A 20,859-nucleotide genomic window follows, 5' to 3' on the forward strand; every position below is an offset into this window, starting at 1 on the left:
TGAATTAGGACAGGTGGAGAGGATGTCACAATGGTGGCGGGATGAATTTCCAATAGCTGTGTGTCCATGTGCGTGCGTGTGTGCACATGTGTGTCAGGGTCGGTGACATGAAATGGGAGCTGTCATTGAGCCTCGAATTGATTACTACCTCGTAAAAGAGGTGCATGCTGTCGCTGGGCAAAGCAACACGCATGACAACACGCATGCCTGATGGAGCCACTGTGATGTGTGCGTGTGTGTGTGTGTTTTAATTTGGGATGTATTATAAATAAAAGAATCAGTCCCCACCTGGGAGCCCAAAGCTTTGATTTGATGGATTAAAGCCCAATCTGTTGTTGAAAACCTCCCTCCAGTAACGGCCTTGCTGTAGACAAAGGGAGCGTGCTCATTCCTGCGTGCGTGTGCGCGTGTTTGCGCGTGTGCGTATGGCTGCTACATCTTTGTGATTCCTGCAAGTTTGAACCCGAACGTTGTGAACTGAACTCCCGCCCCTCTGCTGTTTCAGAGGTCCTTCCGTTCCTTCAGCAACGATGACCGCCACGTCATGGCGAAGCACTCCACCATCTACCCTTCCTCTCAGGAGCTAGAAGCAGTCCAGACGCTGGTATCCACCGTGGAGTGTGCCCTCAAACACGTCTCTGATTGGCTGGATCAGAGTAGCGGCGACGGCCACAACCAGTTCGATAGCCAACCAGCAGACAGCACAGAGGAGGACAACCCCAGTGACGAGCCCAGCGATCAAACCGAACAATCCAGTGAAGGCTACAGGTGGGCAACGAGTAATCACTTTTATCACTAGAGGATTGTATGTTTTTTTGTGTGTTTTTATTTTTGTTTTGGCGGTGTTGAATGGCACTGTTGCCCGATGACTGTCTAATATGGATTTGATGATGTATGGATGATATCCCTGTGGTTTTGTAGGTTTTTTTTCAGGAACACTTGCTTCATCACACAATCCAAAGATGCTTGACTGTTAATTGGCCGTAGCTGTTAATATGTGTTTGGTGACGATGGAGTTCTATGTTGTGTAGGCCTCCTGTTTAATTTTTCTCTTAATGCAGCTGAAATCGCCTCCAGCCACAAAGAGACTAACTTAGAAAAGCACATACAGAACATTGATGGATTTTATTAATATAGAAAAGTGGCTTGATTGTTTGGCTAAACTTGCAGTTCAAATTTAAAAGGTAATCCACGAGACTTGAACATTTTCATAGATCCTTTTATCATTTCATTTGATTTTCTTTTCCACTGATGATGCTTTTACAGATTTCTGTCTACTATAATGTGAAAAACTGATTTTAAAAGACATTTAAATGGTTCCTACCAGGTCTGCTTGGTTATCATTTCATTCAGTTATCTAAGAAAACCATGAAATGGAAGCATATTCAAATTAAATATCGTCTTACAACTACAGATTTTGACAAATGAATGACTGTCTCATGCTGATCTGGGATACAGGCAACTAAGATGAGTTTTCTCCAGAAGGTGAAGCGGAGCGGCTTCTCTTTACCCCACGGTTTGTGCATCTGATGAGGATGTACGCTCTTGTACAGGCTGGAGATTTCCTGAGCCATGCTATGAGAAGCACTTTGCTCCTGTTAAGGCAGTGATCTGATCATTGTGAGGGGCCCAAAAAAAATTCAACCTAAGAACTAAGTTGTGAACAAGCACTTCCACCACAAGGATTTGTTAAAGTTATGACAACCAATTCAGTGAAAAGTGTTGTATATATTTAACCTTGAGCGACATACATGCATTTGATCTGTTTTACATTGAAATAAACTCAGTAATGCATTTATGTGGATTAATTTCAATTGACACCTGATTCTCGTGTGCTTAAAATGACCAAAGTGTGTGTACAGGAGCTTCATTTAAGCCACGGGCTGCAAGTTGCCTTGTCTGGATTAAGGTGTTGTAAGGTGGACAGATTAGCACAGTCCAAAAGCACTTCATGTCAGAGAACATACCGTACATCAACAAAAGGTCAGACCTGGTGGCGAACAAGCATGCAAACACCTTGTAGTCCACATGTTGTGTCTATGCCCAGCTCAGATATACTATGTTGGGCCCACCAACCCTCAACGAAGCCTGGCTGACGAGGACGATGCTTCACTGGTAGGATGATGGAACGAAAACAAGCAATAAAAACAAATGCTTTAACCTTTGTTATTCTAAAGTGGGCTACTGTCAGTTGGATAGAGGGCGCTCTCTGTCTCGTCCTTTGGAGCCTCATAAGAACAATTTTACATACATACTCATTTTTGTATTATTTCTACTGGTTTGAAAAATAATTTTATGCCACTAGTCCCTCCTAATATTTCTGAGCAGGACTTTTACATGAAAACGAATAAAAAGCCAGTCAATTTGAAAAGCCCAGACCATTATTCATTAAGATTTATGGCATTAGTGAGTTATATTTTACCTCATAAAGTAGTCCTGGTAAATGCAGGTGAGAAACTCTGTCCAGGATTTGGTTAAAGCATGTGTTTCCTCAGGAGGAAATGAAACCTCAGCTTGACAGTCTCTGAGCATGTGTCTCCATGGTTGACTATCTCCATGAATCTTTTTATTAAGGGTTCACTACTTTTCATTAAAGCTGTAAATTGCCTTGTCTGATCCTATTTTGTGGTGTTAAATGGAACCTTGCATTTTAATCTTTTAATGGCACAGGTACTTCCCAGAGATTGTTTGTTTGAAATTTGGGTATTATGCCGTGCAGAGGAGGTTGCGAACTGCTTTTGATTGGACCTATTGCCTGGGGTGTAATTTTATTTTTAGCCACGGCACAAAATTGTAGGATAATTGGAAAATTGACTTCGCTGTTGGAGTTGAAATAATGTGACAAAATTGTTTCCTTTTCAAATCCATAACGGGGTAATTTCTTTTCTCTCTCTTCTCCCTGAAAGCTAAGCATAGATTCAGTAAGGCAAAATCACTGCTGTCTTTTTTTTTTTTTCTTTTTTCAGTTAGAAATTACAAAGTGTGTGTGTGTGTGTGTGGATTGACAGTTAAGTGGATTTTGTCTCTTTTTCTTTAAAAAAAACCAGGGAGTCCAGTAGTGGTGGCGTGCTGTGTGGAGTGATGAGGATCGGCCTTGTTGCAAAAGGACTCCTGATCAAAGGCGACATGGACCTGGAGCTGGTGCTGATGTGCCGAGACAAACCCACACAGACACTGCTGGACACTGTCTGTCACAATCTACCCACACAGATCGAGGTTAGACACACACACACTCTGAGGCATGCAACGCCACACGTGCTCCTCTTCCCTGGCACACTTGCTCACAAGCACGTTGTCGGCGCATGCCTCCGCTTCCTTCTTACCCACAGTAACATTCTCCGTCCAAAATTAACATCTTCGTTTTAGGAATGTTTCCTATATATATGTGTCCTGAATGTCTCGCTGAACTTATAGAAAGTTCTCTGGGTGTCTGTGTCATCGCAAGTAGACAAGAAGCAGCATTATCACCAAGTGGGTAGAGAGAGGTGTTTTTGTATGTATGAGTCATGTGTGATTAATACTGGCATCATTTCCTCAGTGTCACGTTTCCTCATTAACAAGTCACAGCACAGAAGTGAGACTCCTGACATTTATACTGACTCGAGATACAAAACACACAGACGAGACAACACAGCACAGCCCAATACACTTTAATTCAAATACACGGGAGGATGTGTTGTTCAAACCTTGTTTTATAATTTGAGAAATAAACTTTGCACTTTTTCTATATTTATTCAGCCCCGTTGGATTATGTCCCTTGTTAATCCATCAAATCATTTGTTAAACAAACACATTTGAAGACAGATGAAGTTTATAAATGATTAAAGATCTTTTTGGAAAGAAGGTGTTCACAATATAGAAACACCCTCTAACCTGGCCGTATGTTGCTGTGTGTATGGGGAGAGATAATTATTGCAATTGTGATAAAAAAAAAAGTAGGAAATTTTGGGGAAATTGGAATTATTCAATTTTAGGACATGGATTCATTTTACTGTCAGGCAAAGGTCGAGCTAAGGTTAAGGTTTGTGTAAATCTATAGGAATCAGTTGTGCCTCTGAAATTCACTACACAACCAAACAGCATCTGAACCACTTGCATACATTTATCACACTTATTCAATCACCTGCAAGGTTTTTTGGAACTAAAAAGTAATAGATACATAATCTTAGAACCTGTTGTAATGCTGATGTTTTATGACAAAATATCATTAAACATCCAAAATCAGGCATTATATTTTTGTCCTTCCAGTCCTGAAAAATTTTTTTTCTTTTTTTTTGCAACACAAAATATGTCACTGAATACCACACTTGTCATTTTGGCCTTCTTATTTCTTTAAAAAATGAAATTAGTCTAAATGAATCTAGTGAGATTGTTGGGGAATTTCTTGTCAACATGTCAAACACAGTTCAATTCAACTAACCCAAAGTTTTCAGAGAATACACACGACAACGCAGGCTCCCAGAAACAAGTGTGGTGAAGTTTCTCATTCAAGGACACAACTCAGAATCTCATGATGACAGCACACTTTGAACCAGTGACCTTATGGACACCCAGACCACTCAACCGCTCTTTGTGATATCGCTCTGCAGACTAATATAACAATTACTTTAACAATTACAAAATCCCATCTGTCTATACAGGCAAAAAAAAAAAGATGAAATCTATCTGTAATTTGAAGAGTGATCACACCCGCCAGTTTAAATAAAGTGAAGGACAAAACCCAGGGATGTGTGTGATGAGAGCAAGGCGTTAACCTTTGGCCTGGTGGCCCACAATTTGACATCCTGACCACCTCAAAGTCTCTCAAGAACTAAGATACCTTTATGATCCCTAAGGAGCAAAAACTGCAGCAAGAAAAGATAAATGACAAGGAAACCAAGAGATATAGATCCTACCAGCAGATACTCACTTTGCAGCTTCTCTCTGTAAACTATTAACCTAAAACTTCATAGTAGTATCTTGGCTATGCATGCTAATTTATCAATTATTCAACGTTGAAAGCCTCGTGGTGGTGATCTCACCTCATTTTAGCTGGAGTTTTACTTTGGATGAAGTGAGTTAGGCTCCTAAAATCATTGAATATTGTGTTTATTAATCAAGATCATAAATGAATCAAAGAGCATTTTTCTAAAGTCATTTCAGTGTATTCTATACACGCGTGTTATACATTGTGCATATTGTGTGACCGCTGTGGTCGCTGTGAATACCGACACGACTTCATTACCATTCCTATTAGTCCTGACCACAGAGGTCAGTGGTAATTGATTTCTTCACACTGAAGGCTGAATGGAGCACAGTGCACCTGCAGATAATTCCAGAGATGGATGTGCAAGACAAAATTGGAGGGAGACACATTTTATTTATTTTATAATTATTTTTAATTCAACCTTTATTTGACCAGGTGAGTCCCACTGGGATTGCAGGATCTCTTTTTCAAGGGAGCCCAGACGGCAGCAGCACCGACCTATAATTACATTTAACAAACATTCAAACAATTATGATTAAAAAAATACATAAATACATAAAAAAAATATACAGCAATAATTTAAGAAGGCCTAAACATCAGAAACTGTCTAGTAAGGAAAGCAGTTGCACACTCCAATAGAAGTTTCATCCATACCATTCAGCACGTTTTTACAATGTCCTCATTCAGATCAGTTCTTGTAGTTGTAGTTCAGCCTGTTATTCCACGGCTGCAGGGGCAGAATACATAAAAGCCCATTTGCCAAGTTTAGTACGAACCTTAGGGGCAGGTTTGAGTAAAATATACCCACAAAGGTAAGAGGGGAGCCGGCCAAGGATGAATTTATAAATGGAATTGTTCTAGTGTGTGAGTCTGCACATGGTACAAAAGGTACAGAAAGCATGTGATCGTTAGAGTGAGTGCCAGCAGCCTGTAGCAGAACTAATGATATTTGGTCCTTATGTCTATTTGCATTCACCGCTCCTCATCATTTGATGATACGAAGGTTATTATCTGTTCTGATAATTAATCCGAAACACATTTTCTGCAGTATCATTGAACTGCCAGGTTTTCAACTTTTTTTTTTCCCCACTTCTTATTCTTCTCACATTTCCCGATACCGATTCAGTCCCAAAATAGCTTTTGTTTAAGAAATCACAGGAAATGCGATATGTGCCCCTGATCAGTTTCTCTCGCTTGTTTCCCACGTACATTCTTCACGCGGTGATGTTGTTGCAGCAGCCAAAAGCTGACGAAGGCTCACGTTTATTTAGCTGTATTGAGTTATGCTGTGACCTCGGCCTCTAAATATCCACTTCTGTCTGCGGGCGCATTACAGAAGCTGACAGAGGAGAAGTACGAGGTCACGAGCGCCTTGCCCGAGGCGGCCATCTTGGTACAGACTACAACAGAGCCCAAACTCACCTTGAAGGTTACCCTCACCTCGCCGGCCATGAGAGAAGACGGAGATGAAGAAGAGGAGGAGGAGGAGGAGGAGGAAGAAGAGGAAGAAGAGGAGGAGGAGGAGGAGGAGGAGGAGGGAGAGATGGAGAATGGGGAGGAAGGAGAGGAGGTGGAGCAGCAGCAGCAGCAGCAGGAGGAGGAGGAGGTGGTTGAGCAAGAAGAGGAGCAAGAAAAGAAAAACGGTGAAGGTAGGAACGCAGGAGAGGGAAGTTGTTTTCCTGCTTTTCTCAGGTTACAACCTCGAGCACCCGCGTACAATTCAGTTCGATAAAGAATGTCAAGTGTATTTTTCCTATTTTCAAACGGTCTTTTTTTTTGTGTGTGTAAGACGAGAGGTTTGACCTCATTAGCTGATGCTGACACACAACAAGACAGGTACAGGCAGAGGTTGGTTGAGAGAGTAGCCAAAATAAGCATTCAAAGACAGAAAACATGTATTTATAGCGCAGTGATAAGAACAAGGTGGACTTAAATCAAAAAGTGACTTCTGAATGTCTTAATATGCAAGTTAAAAAGAAAATGTTTTTCGGCTGTCCTTCACACACATTTTGGATAAAACTTGTAGGCTGTGGCTTTGTTGGTCTTCAGATTCATAATATTAGTGGTTCGATCTCCCCGTTGTCTATATGCCAGCGTCCCTTGAGCAAGAGATGTGACCCCGTTTGCTCCCAGTGGAGGTCGAGCTTCTTGCAGGGTGACTGTTGTCATTGATATTAATGCCATCCTAAATCCTACGGGAAGTCAGTGAACTTTTTAACTCATTTTTAACTAATTGATGATGAGATATAGTCATTAAATAATACTTATAGTGTAAGTTTAAAAAGAGGGTTGAATTAAGAAAGTGTATTCTTGTTCCCTCTGCATTTTTGAATGGCATGTTCATAACAAATGCAACACTTTTTTTTGTATACTCAATTTTAACAAGAATTAAATCCTCCCAGCAGTTGCAAAGTCATTCGTTGAGAAGGCCGTATGAAACAATCATGTGAAGTTATTTATGGAAAGTCTCCTGTATTGTATTTCATTTTATCATGATGTACATCAAGGAATTCATGCTGCTTATGTGAGCATGGGTTTGAGATAAGATAGTTCTGATGAATCCAATCGAGATTTCTATCACACATTAGATACATCGCAAACTAATCCAACATGGCTCGTTTTCAGTTCATTGTCAGCACACGACTCCTTTAAAGGATGGTTTTTGACTGTCAAAAATAATAAATACTAAGAAATGTAATTGTGTAAATGTAATGGCTGAAAAAAACTGACTTTACCTAACAAGGGCTGTGAAGGAGTGAGATGCTGGACACATATCAGAGTGGAAACACGCAGGAGCTGGTGTTTGTTCCGCTCACAATCCGTCCCCGTTCTCCCTGTGCTCTCCCGGGGAGCAGGAACTGGTTATAATTAGTTGTGGGTGGTGGCACGCGGAAGCAAGGCCAGCAGGGCAGTGAAATCAATAACCGAGCAGTAGCAAGCTGCCCATCCATCCTGTGGCTCCCGTCCAACGAGACGCTCAGGTCTCAGAGAGAGATGAGAGACGGTGCGAAGCCCGGCCGTACATCATTTCACATGCCTCAGCAAGATGAAGAGCGCCGCTCATATTTTCTCTCCGAGAGGACCAGGCCAGGCTCACACACATGATAGCAAAAGGTAGAGGACACACGCACATAAACACGCACCAAGTAATATTTTGTACCTGATGGATAGAAATACCTGTCACACCGGATATCTAATTGCTCAGATTTATGAGGATCATATTTTAAACGGCAGGGTTGAAGACACATTAACATCATCCAGCACAAACACCAGCAGCCATCCTGTGTCAGCGCCTCATCAGGCTCCGTCAGCTTTGTATCTGCTCTGGCCCTGTCAGACCATTGTCAGCAGCATATTTGAGGGTGAAATATCTCAGAGCGGCTCCAAAGTACAAGAGCATGAAACACACTTGTTAGGTAGAACTAATGCCGGTCATCATGTTTGCATGTGTGCACAGTCTTTCTGCAAGCCCTGGCTGTTTGTATACAGCTCGATGGATCGATACTGCATTCTGATTTGTTGTCAGGTGATCGATATTTTGATTTAAAATGCAAATTTTTCCACTTGCTAATCTTCTCTGCCACTTCAATCGAGACAGCTCGTACACCTGGGGTTACAGTATTTTGATTCTATACCCTTACCAACAGGTAAATATTTAATTGAAGTTACTTATTACGTCCATCTGTTCCGTTAACGCCCCGATGCGGCACTCTTGCTTTATATGGCTACAGCGGCAGAGCGAGAGCACCTCAGAGATGTGTTAGCAAAGGGATTGTTTTATTTTTTTAATCAGACTGAGGGAGGAAACGGCATGAGCGCCGCAGATGGAGGTGATGTTAAGGGAAGAGAGCGGCCAGCAGAGCGTTTTGAGGGAACAGCGGGAGGACGAGAGAGAAAAGAACGACTGTAATGATCCACTAGCAGCAGAGCGGTCCCACATGCAGCTGGGACCACTCGGACACATGTTACCGTTACCTATGAGGCAGAAGCACACAAACACATGACTGCATGCTGCAGACCAGAAGATGAACTGTTGCTGTAACAACGGTCAGACGAATTCACAGATAATGTGAGATAGATGATCTTTTGCTGACACACTTTTGCTGATTTCCATTTCATGGGAGACTGATGAGGAAAACGTTTAACTCCTGGTGTTTTCATAGAGACCCAAAATACTTTTTAGCCTGTTTTATTTCATCTCCAGATGGTCCTGCACATAATAAACCCTTCTTAGGAAACTCCATGTAACTGCACTCATTCATACACGGCTGCATTTGATTCCGCTCCCCTTGCACATCCGAGACAATGCCCTTTTGTCGAGCAGCAGCACATGACGAGGCTGTAGTAACTCCGCCAGCCTGGTGTGCAGGGCAGCACGAATCAAACGCTAAAAGTTTTAAGAATGCTCCTCTTTGACCAACCTTGATGCTCTGACTAAACCCTGCCTTGATCCCTCCTGTGTTGTGTTTGTCTCAGCCTGGGTCAAACTATCTTAGATTTTTTTATTTTATTTTTCTCCTTTTCCTTTTAGTTCTACTTTAGGAGCGCTTGATTCTGTGTTTGCCCAGACAGGTTGTTGAGTTGCTTTCTCTGCACCATTTCTCTATGAGCTTGTGATATTAAGTGCACCCCAAGTAAGCCTAAGTATGCAGAAGAAAAAAAACAATTTCTATTTTGACTCCTGCCTGGTGCAGACTGGATCAAAATAACTACAATCCTCTACAAATACATGAAGGCGAGATTGATTTACTTGGCTGGGCACAATGAAATGAGTGGATGTGCTTTCACACAGTAAATCAAACACTCCTTACGTATTTGTTTGGTGTATGTCTGTGAAGGGGCTTTCAATTCCACAAAGTTGCCTCTTCCCTTGTGACCCTGGTTGGTCTCCTTGTCACTAATTTATCCTTAACTGGATATACATAAACTCCCAAACCAATATTGAATACTGTGTGTGTAATGTAGGAATTACAAACACACTCCTAATGGATAAGGTTGGTTTTTTATTGACATTTTTGCATCAAACAATGGATCGTCTTTGAAACAGTGTCTCCTAATAACTGTAATTTAGTTATACCAAGAATATTAAGCAAAATAGATCTGAAAAATAAACAGATTTATCATATGTAAACTTGCCTGTTTGCAAGCTTCTGATCTGAGAAGCTGGTTTTGACTTATTTGGAACTCAGATAACTAAGCTTTACCTAATTCTTAATTAGAAAGCAAATGCTCAGATTTAACTATCATGTAAAGTTCTTTCAGTTTTTACTCAACGAGATGAGCATTAGACTGAAATTACAGCCTCCTCAGGAAATATAAAGGCAAAAAAATGTGTCATGTGGAACAATATATTCTGTTCAGGTCAGTGTCAGTTTGTGTTGTTTGGTTTAACTACTGAGGTGTGGTGGAAATGTTCTGCTGTGTGGTTTCTCCACTGCCCACAGGGACTGCGCAGATTGCAAGTCATTGATTGAAAAAAATTCATTCTTCAACATGTCACCAAGACCTTTTCGGATGATGTGTGGATGTCAGTTTAGAAGTTAAAGCTGGACCAGAGGCCGACCTTTTCCGATTTGTAATGAGCTTAAGAGACTCAACAGATCCTCCAAAGGACAGCGCAGAGAGTAGCAATGGAGAAAATAGACTTTCTTTTTTAGTTCTAGTACATCATCTTGGTAGATGTTCACTGTTTCAAAGAGGATCAAATACATGGTTGTAGACACATGTCAAAAGAGTCCAAACCTTGTGTGGGTTGTACTTTTTTCTTAACATCACTGTACGTGATGCAGTCAACACATGTTGCACTGATCAACTAGCCGCAGTTTAAAGTGTGAGAAAGTTCTTTTTTGTCACACGTCCGTAAACTGTATCGAGAGCGAGCACTTCCGACAAGGAGAGAGCAACTTCCTGGCATGAAAAGCACCTTGTATGTACCAAAATATCCATGCATGTGCGTGTGTATGTACGCCCTCACGCGCGGCGCCTCCTCGTGTGCGCGCGTACATTCGCACGCACGACAACAACTCAAACACACACACTCAGACGCGACGTGTGCGTGTTTTTACGTTCTCTATATCGGGTTGTTATTGTTTTGTGGCAGTGTTGGGTGCTGCTGCGCAGAGAGTGGAGGCTGAGGAGGAGGAGGAGGGGGAGGTGCTGGATAGACACAGATGTCTTTTGGCCCTGGCAGCGCTGCGACACGCCAAGTGGTTCCAGGTCGGCACCCACTCACTTCCTGTCTTCATGCCCGATGCTTATTGTAGCCTGACGCTTCACCCAGAGGGGATACACTCACTGTCAGCTCACACTGTGGCGCTTATCACGCCCACTCAATTAGGATTCATTAAGCATTGACGCAATTGTGAATCTACACATTCATACAATTATTAATCTGAATGCTTTTGCCTTTTGACATTTGGATAAAAACCCGTGCACTTTCATATTTGTATACTTTAAATTACAATTTAGTTCCCAAAATACTGTTGGATTCATTAATTTCTTTTGTAAAATGTTGATATTGTAAATGAACTAGGACAGGGTGAATGTAAGAGGTATCGTAAGGCTACAAAAGCAATGACTGATACTTGTTTTTTCTTTTCGGCTATTATGTGAACCTGCCTGCTCTGTACAGTATGTCAACGCTTCCCTTTGATTCTCCTCCCATACCCTTCCCCATCTATCTCCCCACTCACTTTTACATTGCTGAAAAAAAACCGAATCAAAACTAAAAGAAAAAAGAAGTACAATATCTTAGTAAACTGATCTTAACATATTTATACATTTTAAACAAAACTTTGAGGAGCTCATGCCTAAATACATACAATCACTTGTTCTTTGTGGATTTTAGCACAAAGCAGGCTCTTTTTTTGGTTTGTTTTTGGTACGTGTGTGTGAGTGTTTGTTTGTACAAAGGCCACACCACCTGTACTCAATTTGTTCCCCCTGCTTCCTCTTTTCTGTTTACTTTTCCTTTTTGCCCTCTTTTTGCCCCGTCGTCCTTCTCTCTCGTCCTCTCTCAGGCCCGTGTGAACGGACTCAAGTCCTGCGTTATCGTTCTCAGGATACTCAGAGACATGTGCAATAGACATCCAGTCTGGGAACCGCTTAAGGGATGGGTGAGTCTTTCACAGCAGTTACGTGCGGTTGAGTGTAAATCCTGTGAAATCATGCACTTTTTTTAATTTATTTTTTAACCACAACTGGAATATCATATATTTGTCAAGAATGATGGACAAAGTTTGTTTTAAATCCTTGTAACAACCAATAATGCAATAATTTGGGCCATTCCAAATGTAATAAAGTCCATAATGCACTAAGTTGCCAAAAAAGTAATAAAATTATAATGTATTTTTCACGACCCTGATTGAGAGTGTTGTAGGAGTTTGTATCCTCATTGATTGAATATGACCACTGTGCCATTCACTATACCTGTTTTTGTTATTCAGACGGCACGAAACCTTAAAAAAAAAAAAGCTTTTATTTCCAGAAAATGCAGCATTTGGAAAGTATGTTTTGATTTCTATTTTAATAATGTCATAACTTCTGACATCATTGGCAAATTATAGCAGGTATTATGTTATTGGGCATTATTACATGATTGGTTGTTATAAGGCTTCGTGTTTCTTCTTTATTTTCAAGCCCCTCTCTGATTGAGCTGTGACAAATTGGAAATGGAACTAGCAAATGAGATTTTAGAATATCTTGAAATACTTGTGGAAGTACATAATTTCCTTGCCTGATTCAAAGCCACTGGAATTTTGCAGAACTTTTTAATAAAAAATTTTAAATACGTAATGGTGATAGATGTATTGCCAATGTCTCAAACTCCTCTGAGTCTTCAGCTTGTCAGTTTATTCTTTGTCTGCACTTCTTTTTATGAGTCAATTGCTGGACTGGGAAGACCCTTTATTTATATGCAAAACATTTGACTTGTGCACCTGATGTGCGTCTGTCGCACAACAGTCAACATTTGCAAAAAGATTCACAATTTCATTCAGCGACCATCATGTTAACATCAAGCAAAAGTGTCATGTGACATCGTTTTAAGGATTCCTGGTAAATTGTACCACCAATTTTGTCATAGTTTCATGTGATATTCATTTATGCATCATTGTCCATCCAGCATGTTGTGAGTTGTCTCCACTCATTGAGAAAATGAATCATTCTGACCCTTTTTTCAAAGTGTATTTATATTTTATCCAAATAACAAATTCAGTTTCAATGGCACTTGTCACTGTTGTAATCAAAATAAATGGAGGTGTAGCCTAGCCTGCCCCGGGTTAGAAATGATCACAACAGAGGCCAAAAATGGGAATTTTGTCAGATGCTAAATCCACTAATATAAGTGATTCACCAACTCGCTGTTATAAGAATCAAAATTCACATGAGCCAGTTTTCTTCCTCTCATCAGTGCTTGGTGTGAGCCCCCTGCAGCACCCTGTCAACACTTTCCTGCCAGGATGAAAAACCAATAAGTGGACAAGAGCCCAAAATTCACTGTGTGTTCCTCTAATAAGCCAATAAATTATGAGGCCGGATTCATTATTTTTAGGGAGTAGAGGTGAATGAATCCTTTTGGAAACAGCTGCCGATCAATTTGCCTCTATAGTACCCGTTTTGTATGAAAGGGGAAACTATTTTTTTCCTGACACATTTCTTTTTTTTACTATAATCACCTGCTGATGTGGATTTATGTGAAATCTTTCTTGAAGCCGTTAGAGCTCATCTGTGAAAAGGCCATTGCCACCTGCAACAGACCTCTGGGGGCCGGAGAGGCTCTGCGTCGAGTCATGGAGTGTCTGGCCTCGGGCATCCTGCTACCAGGTACGTGTGCCGTCACAAATGTGCGGTTGTGAGAGTTTGACAGCGTGTGGGTGAGCGGCGCTTCAGAAAACGCTCCATTTGTGCAGATGAGCAGATGCGTTGTGGCTCTGCTTTGCACATTTTTGAGCTGTTTCTGTGAGAGGGGTCGAGACGTTGTCAGTGACCCGGCGGAGCGCAGCTGTCTGAGCCCGGTCATCGGGATGAGAACGTCTTAATTAGTGGCAGCTGAATGGCTGCTTCACAAAATTCAGTGTATCCTTGGAGAGGGGGGGGGGGGGTTAAATGAATGCGGAAAAGGAGTTTTATTTAATTTCATTTTACAAATTTAGTTTGTATTCAGAAGGCAGCCGTGTCCTTCTAGACTGATGCTCATTAAAGTCCTGATTTGAAAAGGACAGAGTGTAAAAAAGAGTGGAACAAAATGCAAATAAAAACAGCTCATGTTTAATTCACCCGGAGAAATGTGTGCCACACAGGCAGAAGCTTTTTATTCACCTGCGGTGTTCAAATTTCAGACAAATGAGGTACAATTATAAGTTGAAAATGAGATTTCTCTTTCATCATTACGGCATTTGTCAGGATTCCTGCTGTCACGTATGTCGGGATGGTGAAGCCCAATTAGGTGTTGCAGAGCTGCGGTGTCGGTACATGCGGTGGCAGCAACTGACTTGGTGCGTGTCTGTGTCTTCTTTATTCTCCCAGGTGGTCCCGGTTTACACGACCCATGTGAGAAAGAGCCAATGGACACACTCGCCAGCATGAGCAACCAGCAGGCTGAGGCCATCACCTACAGCGCACAGGTACACACACAAAACAATGCAGCTCGGAGCGCCGGTTGTTACCGCACGGCTCTACTTGCCCTGAGCTGTCACAGTTTGGGTAAGCAATGCATCTATTAACAGGCAGGAAGCCCTTAAGACCAACACTTCCAACCACAGAGTATGCACACGCGCACCCACCCACCCACACACACACACACACAGCTGTGAGAGCGTGCATGTGCGTCTCCAAAAAAGAGCCGTGTGGTGCTGCATTTTAACGATTGGTGTGGGAAACTATTGCCATTGCAAGCTATAAATCCATCTCTGACACCCCGAGGACAGTATTTGTGTGCGTGCACTTGTGTGTGTGTGTGTGTGTGTGCAGGCTGTCATGTCCTTCTTCACACACACACTCGACTGAGCAGGGCAGCCTCTGAGCCGCATGGCTTAGTGAATCCTGCCGTCCATTTCCTTTGAAGGCAGCCTGAACGGGGCTGGAATGTCAATGGGGATAATTGTATTGGAGCAGATACAAGTGCAGATAGGAGGGGGGGAGAGCTGTTCCGTCAATGAGCTACACCAGGCGTCATGAATATCTGAGACACTCTTCCTTCCCTAATGGATTTATATTAGCAGCCACTGTGTGCCCACCTTTTTGTTTGCATAGACTGAGGACGTGTAGATTAGGAATGATAAGCGAAGACACACTTTGTGTCTGTTAATGTCATTCAGAAATAAATAGGAAACAGCCTGACGTGTCGCTTTCTGTGGAAATACTGGAGGGGCTTTAATTGTCGACGCGCTCATCATAGAGTCGTGACATTGTTGACAATGCAGTAGTTTAAAAATTGCCTTGTGGGTCCAGATAAAAGTTTGTGATTTTAGGAGGCAGATCTGTAAACCTGTATATGAAATTGCTGTAATTGTTTAGATTTTTGAGCAGTGATAATAAATCTGACTGGTAATGTGTGCGTGTACTATATAAAGTGTCACTGTTACCTGCAGTTTCCCGTTTTCTCATGTACAGTTTTCACATCAACAGACACGTGTGCATAATAGGTATAGGCAGTTAAGGTGAGGTAGTTAGCGTCCAAATTAGCAAATTAAATTCTATCCTGTAACTTAAAATTTTTTTAAAACAGCACTAAATTGTATTATTGACACAAGAAGTTGCAGCTTTCAGCAGACATGGGGGGGTCACTGTGATGACTCAGTCACAGACATTCAAGTTTAACAACAGTTTTTCAGTTGTAAAATGATTCCCATGTGTTTCTGGTTCAATATTTAGTTTTACATTTTAGGAAGAAGGATATAATAATAATAAAAAAAAAAAACTTTTGGGTCGAATAAGGAAGCGGTGCACTGGCCTATTTATTTATTGTTAATGTCAAAAATGTCCATAAGGTTTTCATTTATAGTCTTGTTTTTTTCTGTGTGCGTGTGTTTTGCATTCACAGCACGCTCTCAGACTCATGGCCTTCGGACAGATCTACAAGGTGTTGGAGATGGAGCCTCTCCCGTCAAATAAACCATCACAGAAATATCCCTGGTCTGATAAGGAAGGTGTGTACCTGCCCGTCTGCTCTGTTATCTGTGATGTTTTAGCCTGCGTGTCTCTCGCCTCAGTCCGTCTTCATGCACATGATTAACAGTCTTTATTTTTATTTTTTATTTATTTTTTCAAGGCCCTAAGGCTATCGGTATTCATATTTTTATTTGTCTCCTTTCATCTATGTCTCAGAGGGATTGTCTGCCAGTTTTCCCACATGGACACAATCACATATCTGTATTTGGGTCACACTGGGCCATGTTCAGTCTTTTCACATGTGGGGAAAAAAAAAAAAAGCGCTTAAGTGATTTCTGTGGCTGCACGCGACCACTGCCAGTATTTTCATTTAAAGCTGCTCCAGTGAGCGTCACAAAAATACTTGACTTCATATTTGGATTGTTTGTGACGCAGGCAGCCTGGGTGAAATCAGCCTTACGCAGGACTGTGGGAAATCGCATAAGATCTTTAGCTGGCACGTAGCCAGAGCGACTTTCATGGTAAAATCAACCCGGGCGTTTTGGTACCTCGGGACGCTGGCGTGGAAAACTGCCAGAGCATTTACGGATTAGGATCCATGTAGGATAGGAGCTTAGATGTCTTCCTCATTGTTTGACTGTTTGCTGGTCTGCCTGTCACTTCTGTTTACCCTGTCTGTGTGTTTGTTCGTCCTACACCGCCGTACAGTTTACTTTCTGCAGCGGAGCTTCTCTGAGCTTCTGTCCAACACGAGAGCCACTGTACATGTCCATGTGAACGTCTTCTTATAGACTGACACCACTGTGGGGTTTTTTTGTTTTGTTTTTTCTTCCTTCCTTTCAGGCCTAGGTTTGAAGAGGCCATATGAAGATGGAACCATGGATGACAAAGACCTCATCAAGAAGATGAAGAGGAATCTGAGGAAAGGTACAAGAGGAGAAAGGAGGAAGAACAATAGTGTTTCTTTAAGTGCCTTCTAAGGTCACTGGCTTCCATTATATATAAAGCAAAAGAGAGAGGAATTGATTGAATTCAAATGAAAGAAATGCAAACTTCTATCTATAAATTCTTGCGCAATCCTCAGATTATCTTCTTTTATTTAAATCATTTAACAAAAATCATTGCAACTCCCAAATATAAGGAGTAATGCTATGTTGCCTTTAGACAGGCCTCTTCTCATCTCTCCTTGTCTCTATTTTTTGTCTTCTTCCTCGTCTTTCACTCTCTCTGTTACCCTGCTTTCATCTCTCAGTGGCAGATCAATAGTATTGATTACTAACATTTTAGTAGGCCACCCAACCATCCCCAGGTTTTTCTTCATACAAGGACAAGATCAAGCACAACTAATGGTGGCAGAGAGGCATTTCTAGATATCGGCAAAGAGGACAAAAATGATTTAAGAAGAAAACAAATAGAACAGCGCCTTTATTCATCTTGAAAACCAGCACTCTGAAAACCATTACAATATATAATTTATCTTTGAATTTGTTCCTTCGGTCTGACACCGACAGGATGATGGCTTCACCCTTTGAAGATATGATTGAACATACAGTAAATCACTCGTCCATTTATTATCATGGTTATGATTTCTCCCTCAGTCCTGGACAGTAAAGCCATAGACTCCAACCAGCCAATGAATGCCCTGATGCGGTTGAACCAGATCCGGCCGGGGCTGCAGTACCGCCTGCTGTCCCAGTCGGGGCCGGTTCACGCTCCGGTCTTCACCATGTCTGTGGATGTGGATGGAACCATTTATGAAGCATCCGGATCCTCCAAAAAAACCGCCAAGCTCCACGTGGCGGTCAAGGTAAGATGGCAAAAGAAGGGTTTAATTTTTGAGCTTCAGCTGGAGGAGTAAAGAAAAAAGACGTAGGATTTTGTTTGTCTTTGATTCCTGTTTATCAACTGCCAATATTGTAGTAGGTTGATCAACATGAGGGGTACAGGACAATATAAAACAGCAACTTACTGAATACTTAGACTTTAAAATTCACATTATTTGTGCTGGAGAATGGCTACAGAAGATAGACTCACGATGAAAAAAACGGTTTCTGATACTGAAGTAAAATAATCTTCAATTTGATCTTTTCTTTTAATCTAATTGAATTTGTCAGAAACAAAAAGCTAATGTGAGGCTAAGAACAATCCACACTTAGGTTGCATTTCACTACCACGAAGCTTCCAACATAATTGAGTGTTTTGATGGCATTGTAAGAAACATTTTTTTAATAAACAAAACAACTTGTAATTTGTGGGATGAGCTTCAGTCAAAGTTTGGTTGAAAAGTTGGATTGTGTTTTAATTGTGTAGAAACTTAAGAAATCACTGGTGGAGTTACAGAGTAAACATCAATGTCTGATGCACCCGTGTAAACCACAAGCTTTATTCATGCCTCCAGTCATAAACTTGAGGAAACCAGAAGTGCTGAAATAACCGACAAATTCTAATATTGTTTAAAAAAAAAAAAAGTGTTCATTTTTAGAAACCTGAAGATCTTCAGCTTAAGCTCTTGTTGAATCTATATGAGCCAAATCTGTGTGTATCTACAAATATGTTTTGGTGTGTGTGTGTGTGTGTGTGTGTGCATGTGTGTGTGTTGAGGAAAGATGGAGGTGGGCAAATCCATGTAATCCCAAAGTGGCTGCGAACAAAGAGGCTCTCCAGAGCACAGAGCCTGGATAATCCGCTATTCGCTCCGTTCCCATAAAAGGCTCTTTCTACCTATCTCACCCCCATTCCTGTTCTCCCTCTCGCTCACTTTCTTTCCCTCCTGCACTGACCTTTTGATCTCTCTTCCTCTCCTTCACTCTCCCTCCATCACCTGTTCTCTCTCACACACTCAGTCGCTGTGACACAGTCGCCTATTTGGGTCAAAAACTTGTCATTCTCCCCCTTCTCCTCTGCCTGGATGTCAGTTTAAATTGCTTGCTGCCACTTTGTCACTTTGCACAGTTAAATGACTCCATGCAGCAAGTCTGCTGTAAAACACTTAGTGTTACCACTGAGTGACTCACCAAGAACACATTTTTGTTTCTACTTGACTTGAGCCATCGGTGTAGAAAATCTGGTTCTTGGTATTTAGCAAACAAAGTAGCTGAGACGATAACGGCCGTTGGTTTTTAGCATTTCGCCTGCTACCAAGCTGCCCACTCATTTAAACGTATTCATTGCCTCTTCTCTCAAGGTTCTCCAGGCCATGGGGTACCCGACGGGTTTCGACTCCGATCTGGACCCCATGAGTTCAGACGAGAAGTCAGACGGCGAGGGGAAGAGCGACACATCCTCACACACGAGCAATAACCCAGCACACTCCTCGGACAATTCCAACACGTTGGAGGTGGACACCAACAAACATCTACTCTCGACTCAAATGTTTTGGGCTTTTTTTCTATATTATGTTCCATCTCCTCAGATTACTGTCTGCTGTGTGCTTTCTAACAAATCCAGGTAAGTGCTTTCAAATGAACTGACTTTCCTTATTCTTCTCCTTCCAGGTGCGAACTCAGGGTCCCATACTGACGGCGAGCGGGAAGAATCCTGTCATGGAGCTAAACGAGAAGAGACGCGGCCTCAAATACGAGCTCATCTCTGAAAGTGGAGGCAGCCACGATAAACGCTTTGTTATGGAGGTGAGAGCTGCGAGCCCACACACAGCCTCCAAACGCTATTCTTTAGTTTAGTTTTTTTTATATGGAAGCTTATAAACAGAAACGGTCCAGAAAATGTGCTTCAGTTCCCCATCTTCACGTTCCCATTCACCTGAGATGGAGGAAGGGAAGTACGGTGGCTAAAATGCACCCTCGGAAACAGGCTGATCACCCGGTGGAGTCAATCAGTCAACGTGGTTCCTGAGGCAGGCCTGATCTCTGTGGGGTGTTTTGTTTTCCGACACAGCTGGCTGCTCCGTCGCTCTGCTGATTGATTAGCAGGCCTGCCTGACAGCAGGGCATCACCGAACAAGCTGTACTCTTCGACAGGACTCGCCAGCTGAGTCACTGATGACTGATAAACACGTGGGTTTTGGGAAACATTATTGTGTGTTTGTTAACCGTGTGGCGGAGTTGAAACAGAAGAAAGCGTGACCGTTGTCAGAAAGAACCACATTAGGAAGAGGAGGGAATACTTTGTGGCAAGAAATCGCTTGAAACCCCAAACTGCAGTGTTTTTGTTTTTTGGTCTCACTCCAATAACGACACGTTTTCTCTAAAGCTTCAACTTTCTGCTTCTGTGTTTGTGTGCGTGCGGCAGGTGGAGGTCGATGGGCAAAAGTTTCGTGGGGCGGGCCCCAACAAAAAAGTAGCAAAGGCCAGCGCCGCTTTGGCCGCTCTGGAAAAACTCTTTTCTGGTCCCAATGCTGCTGCAAACAAGAAAAAGAAGATATTGCCTCAGGTAAGGGGACACACATATACACAAAGATCATGTTCGACACAGAAAGAGCTGCTTTTATTTACAGCACATGGATGTACAAAGAAAAACACCAAGAAGCCCTCTTTTTTTGTTTTCAAGAGGCTTGAACGATTGCATTTAAACCCCCTTTCTGTAAAGCAGCAGGACAATTTGTTCGCTCTGTTCTGGCATCAGTAATCAATAAGGGTTGGGTTTAACAAGTTTTAACAAGTTTAGCAGATCAATATCTCACAGTTATCAAATCACCACTCGTATTTTGTCAATAAGCCCGTGTGCTGACAGATTTGTAAAAAACGAGGTTCATAATGCATTAAAAATTGTGTCCCTGATGTGATTCCATCCCGACTCACAAAATTCTCTTTTTAAATGTGTTCTGT

General features: G+C 41.9%; 1 protein-coding gene across 3 annotated transcripts in view; it reads left to right on the plus strand.

Moving 5' to 3' along the window:
- The window catches only part of strbp (spermatid perinuclear RNA binding protein), a 92,991-nt gene that overhangs the window by 65,087 nt on the left and 7,045 nt on the right, over positions 1–20,859 (plus strand). For all 3 annotated transcript variants that reach the window (XM_080476400.1, XM_080476399.1, XM_080476398.1), the window contains 13 exons: positions 506–768; positions 3,048–3,216; positions 6,303–6,615; positions 11,067–11,182; positions 11,986–12,081; positions 13,678–13,789; positions 14,492–14,589; positions 16,008–16,113; positions 16,919–17,002; positions 17,674–17,882; positions 19,260–19,412; positions 19,570–19,704; positions 20,324–20,464. In XM_080476400.1, coding sequence (XP_080332526.1) covers positions 506–768; positions 3,048–3,216; positions 6,303–6,615; positions 11,067–11,182; positions 11,986–12,081; positions 13,678–13,789; positions 14,492–14,589; positions 16,008–16,113; positions 16,919–17,002; positions 17,674–17,882; positions 19,260–19,412; positions 19,570–19,704; positions 20,324–20,464 — 1,995 coding nt within the window. The remainder of the gene's footprint in view (positions 1–505; positions 769–3,047; positions 3,217–6,302; positions 6,616–11,066; positions 11,183–11,985; positions 12,082–13,677; positions 13,790–14,491; positions 14,590–16,007; positions 16,114–16,918; positions 17,003–17,673; positions 17,883–19,259; positions 19,413–19,569; positions 19,705–20,323; positions 20,465–20,859) is intronic.

Source organism: Lipophrys pholis, assembly GCF_963383615.2.
Source record: "Lipophrys pholis genome assembly, chromosome: 12".
Classification (NCBI taxonomy): Eukaryota; Metazoa; Chordata; class Actinopteri; order Blenniiformes; family Blenniidae; genus Lipophrys; species Lipophrys pholis.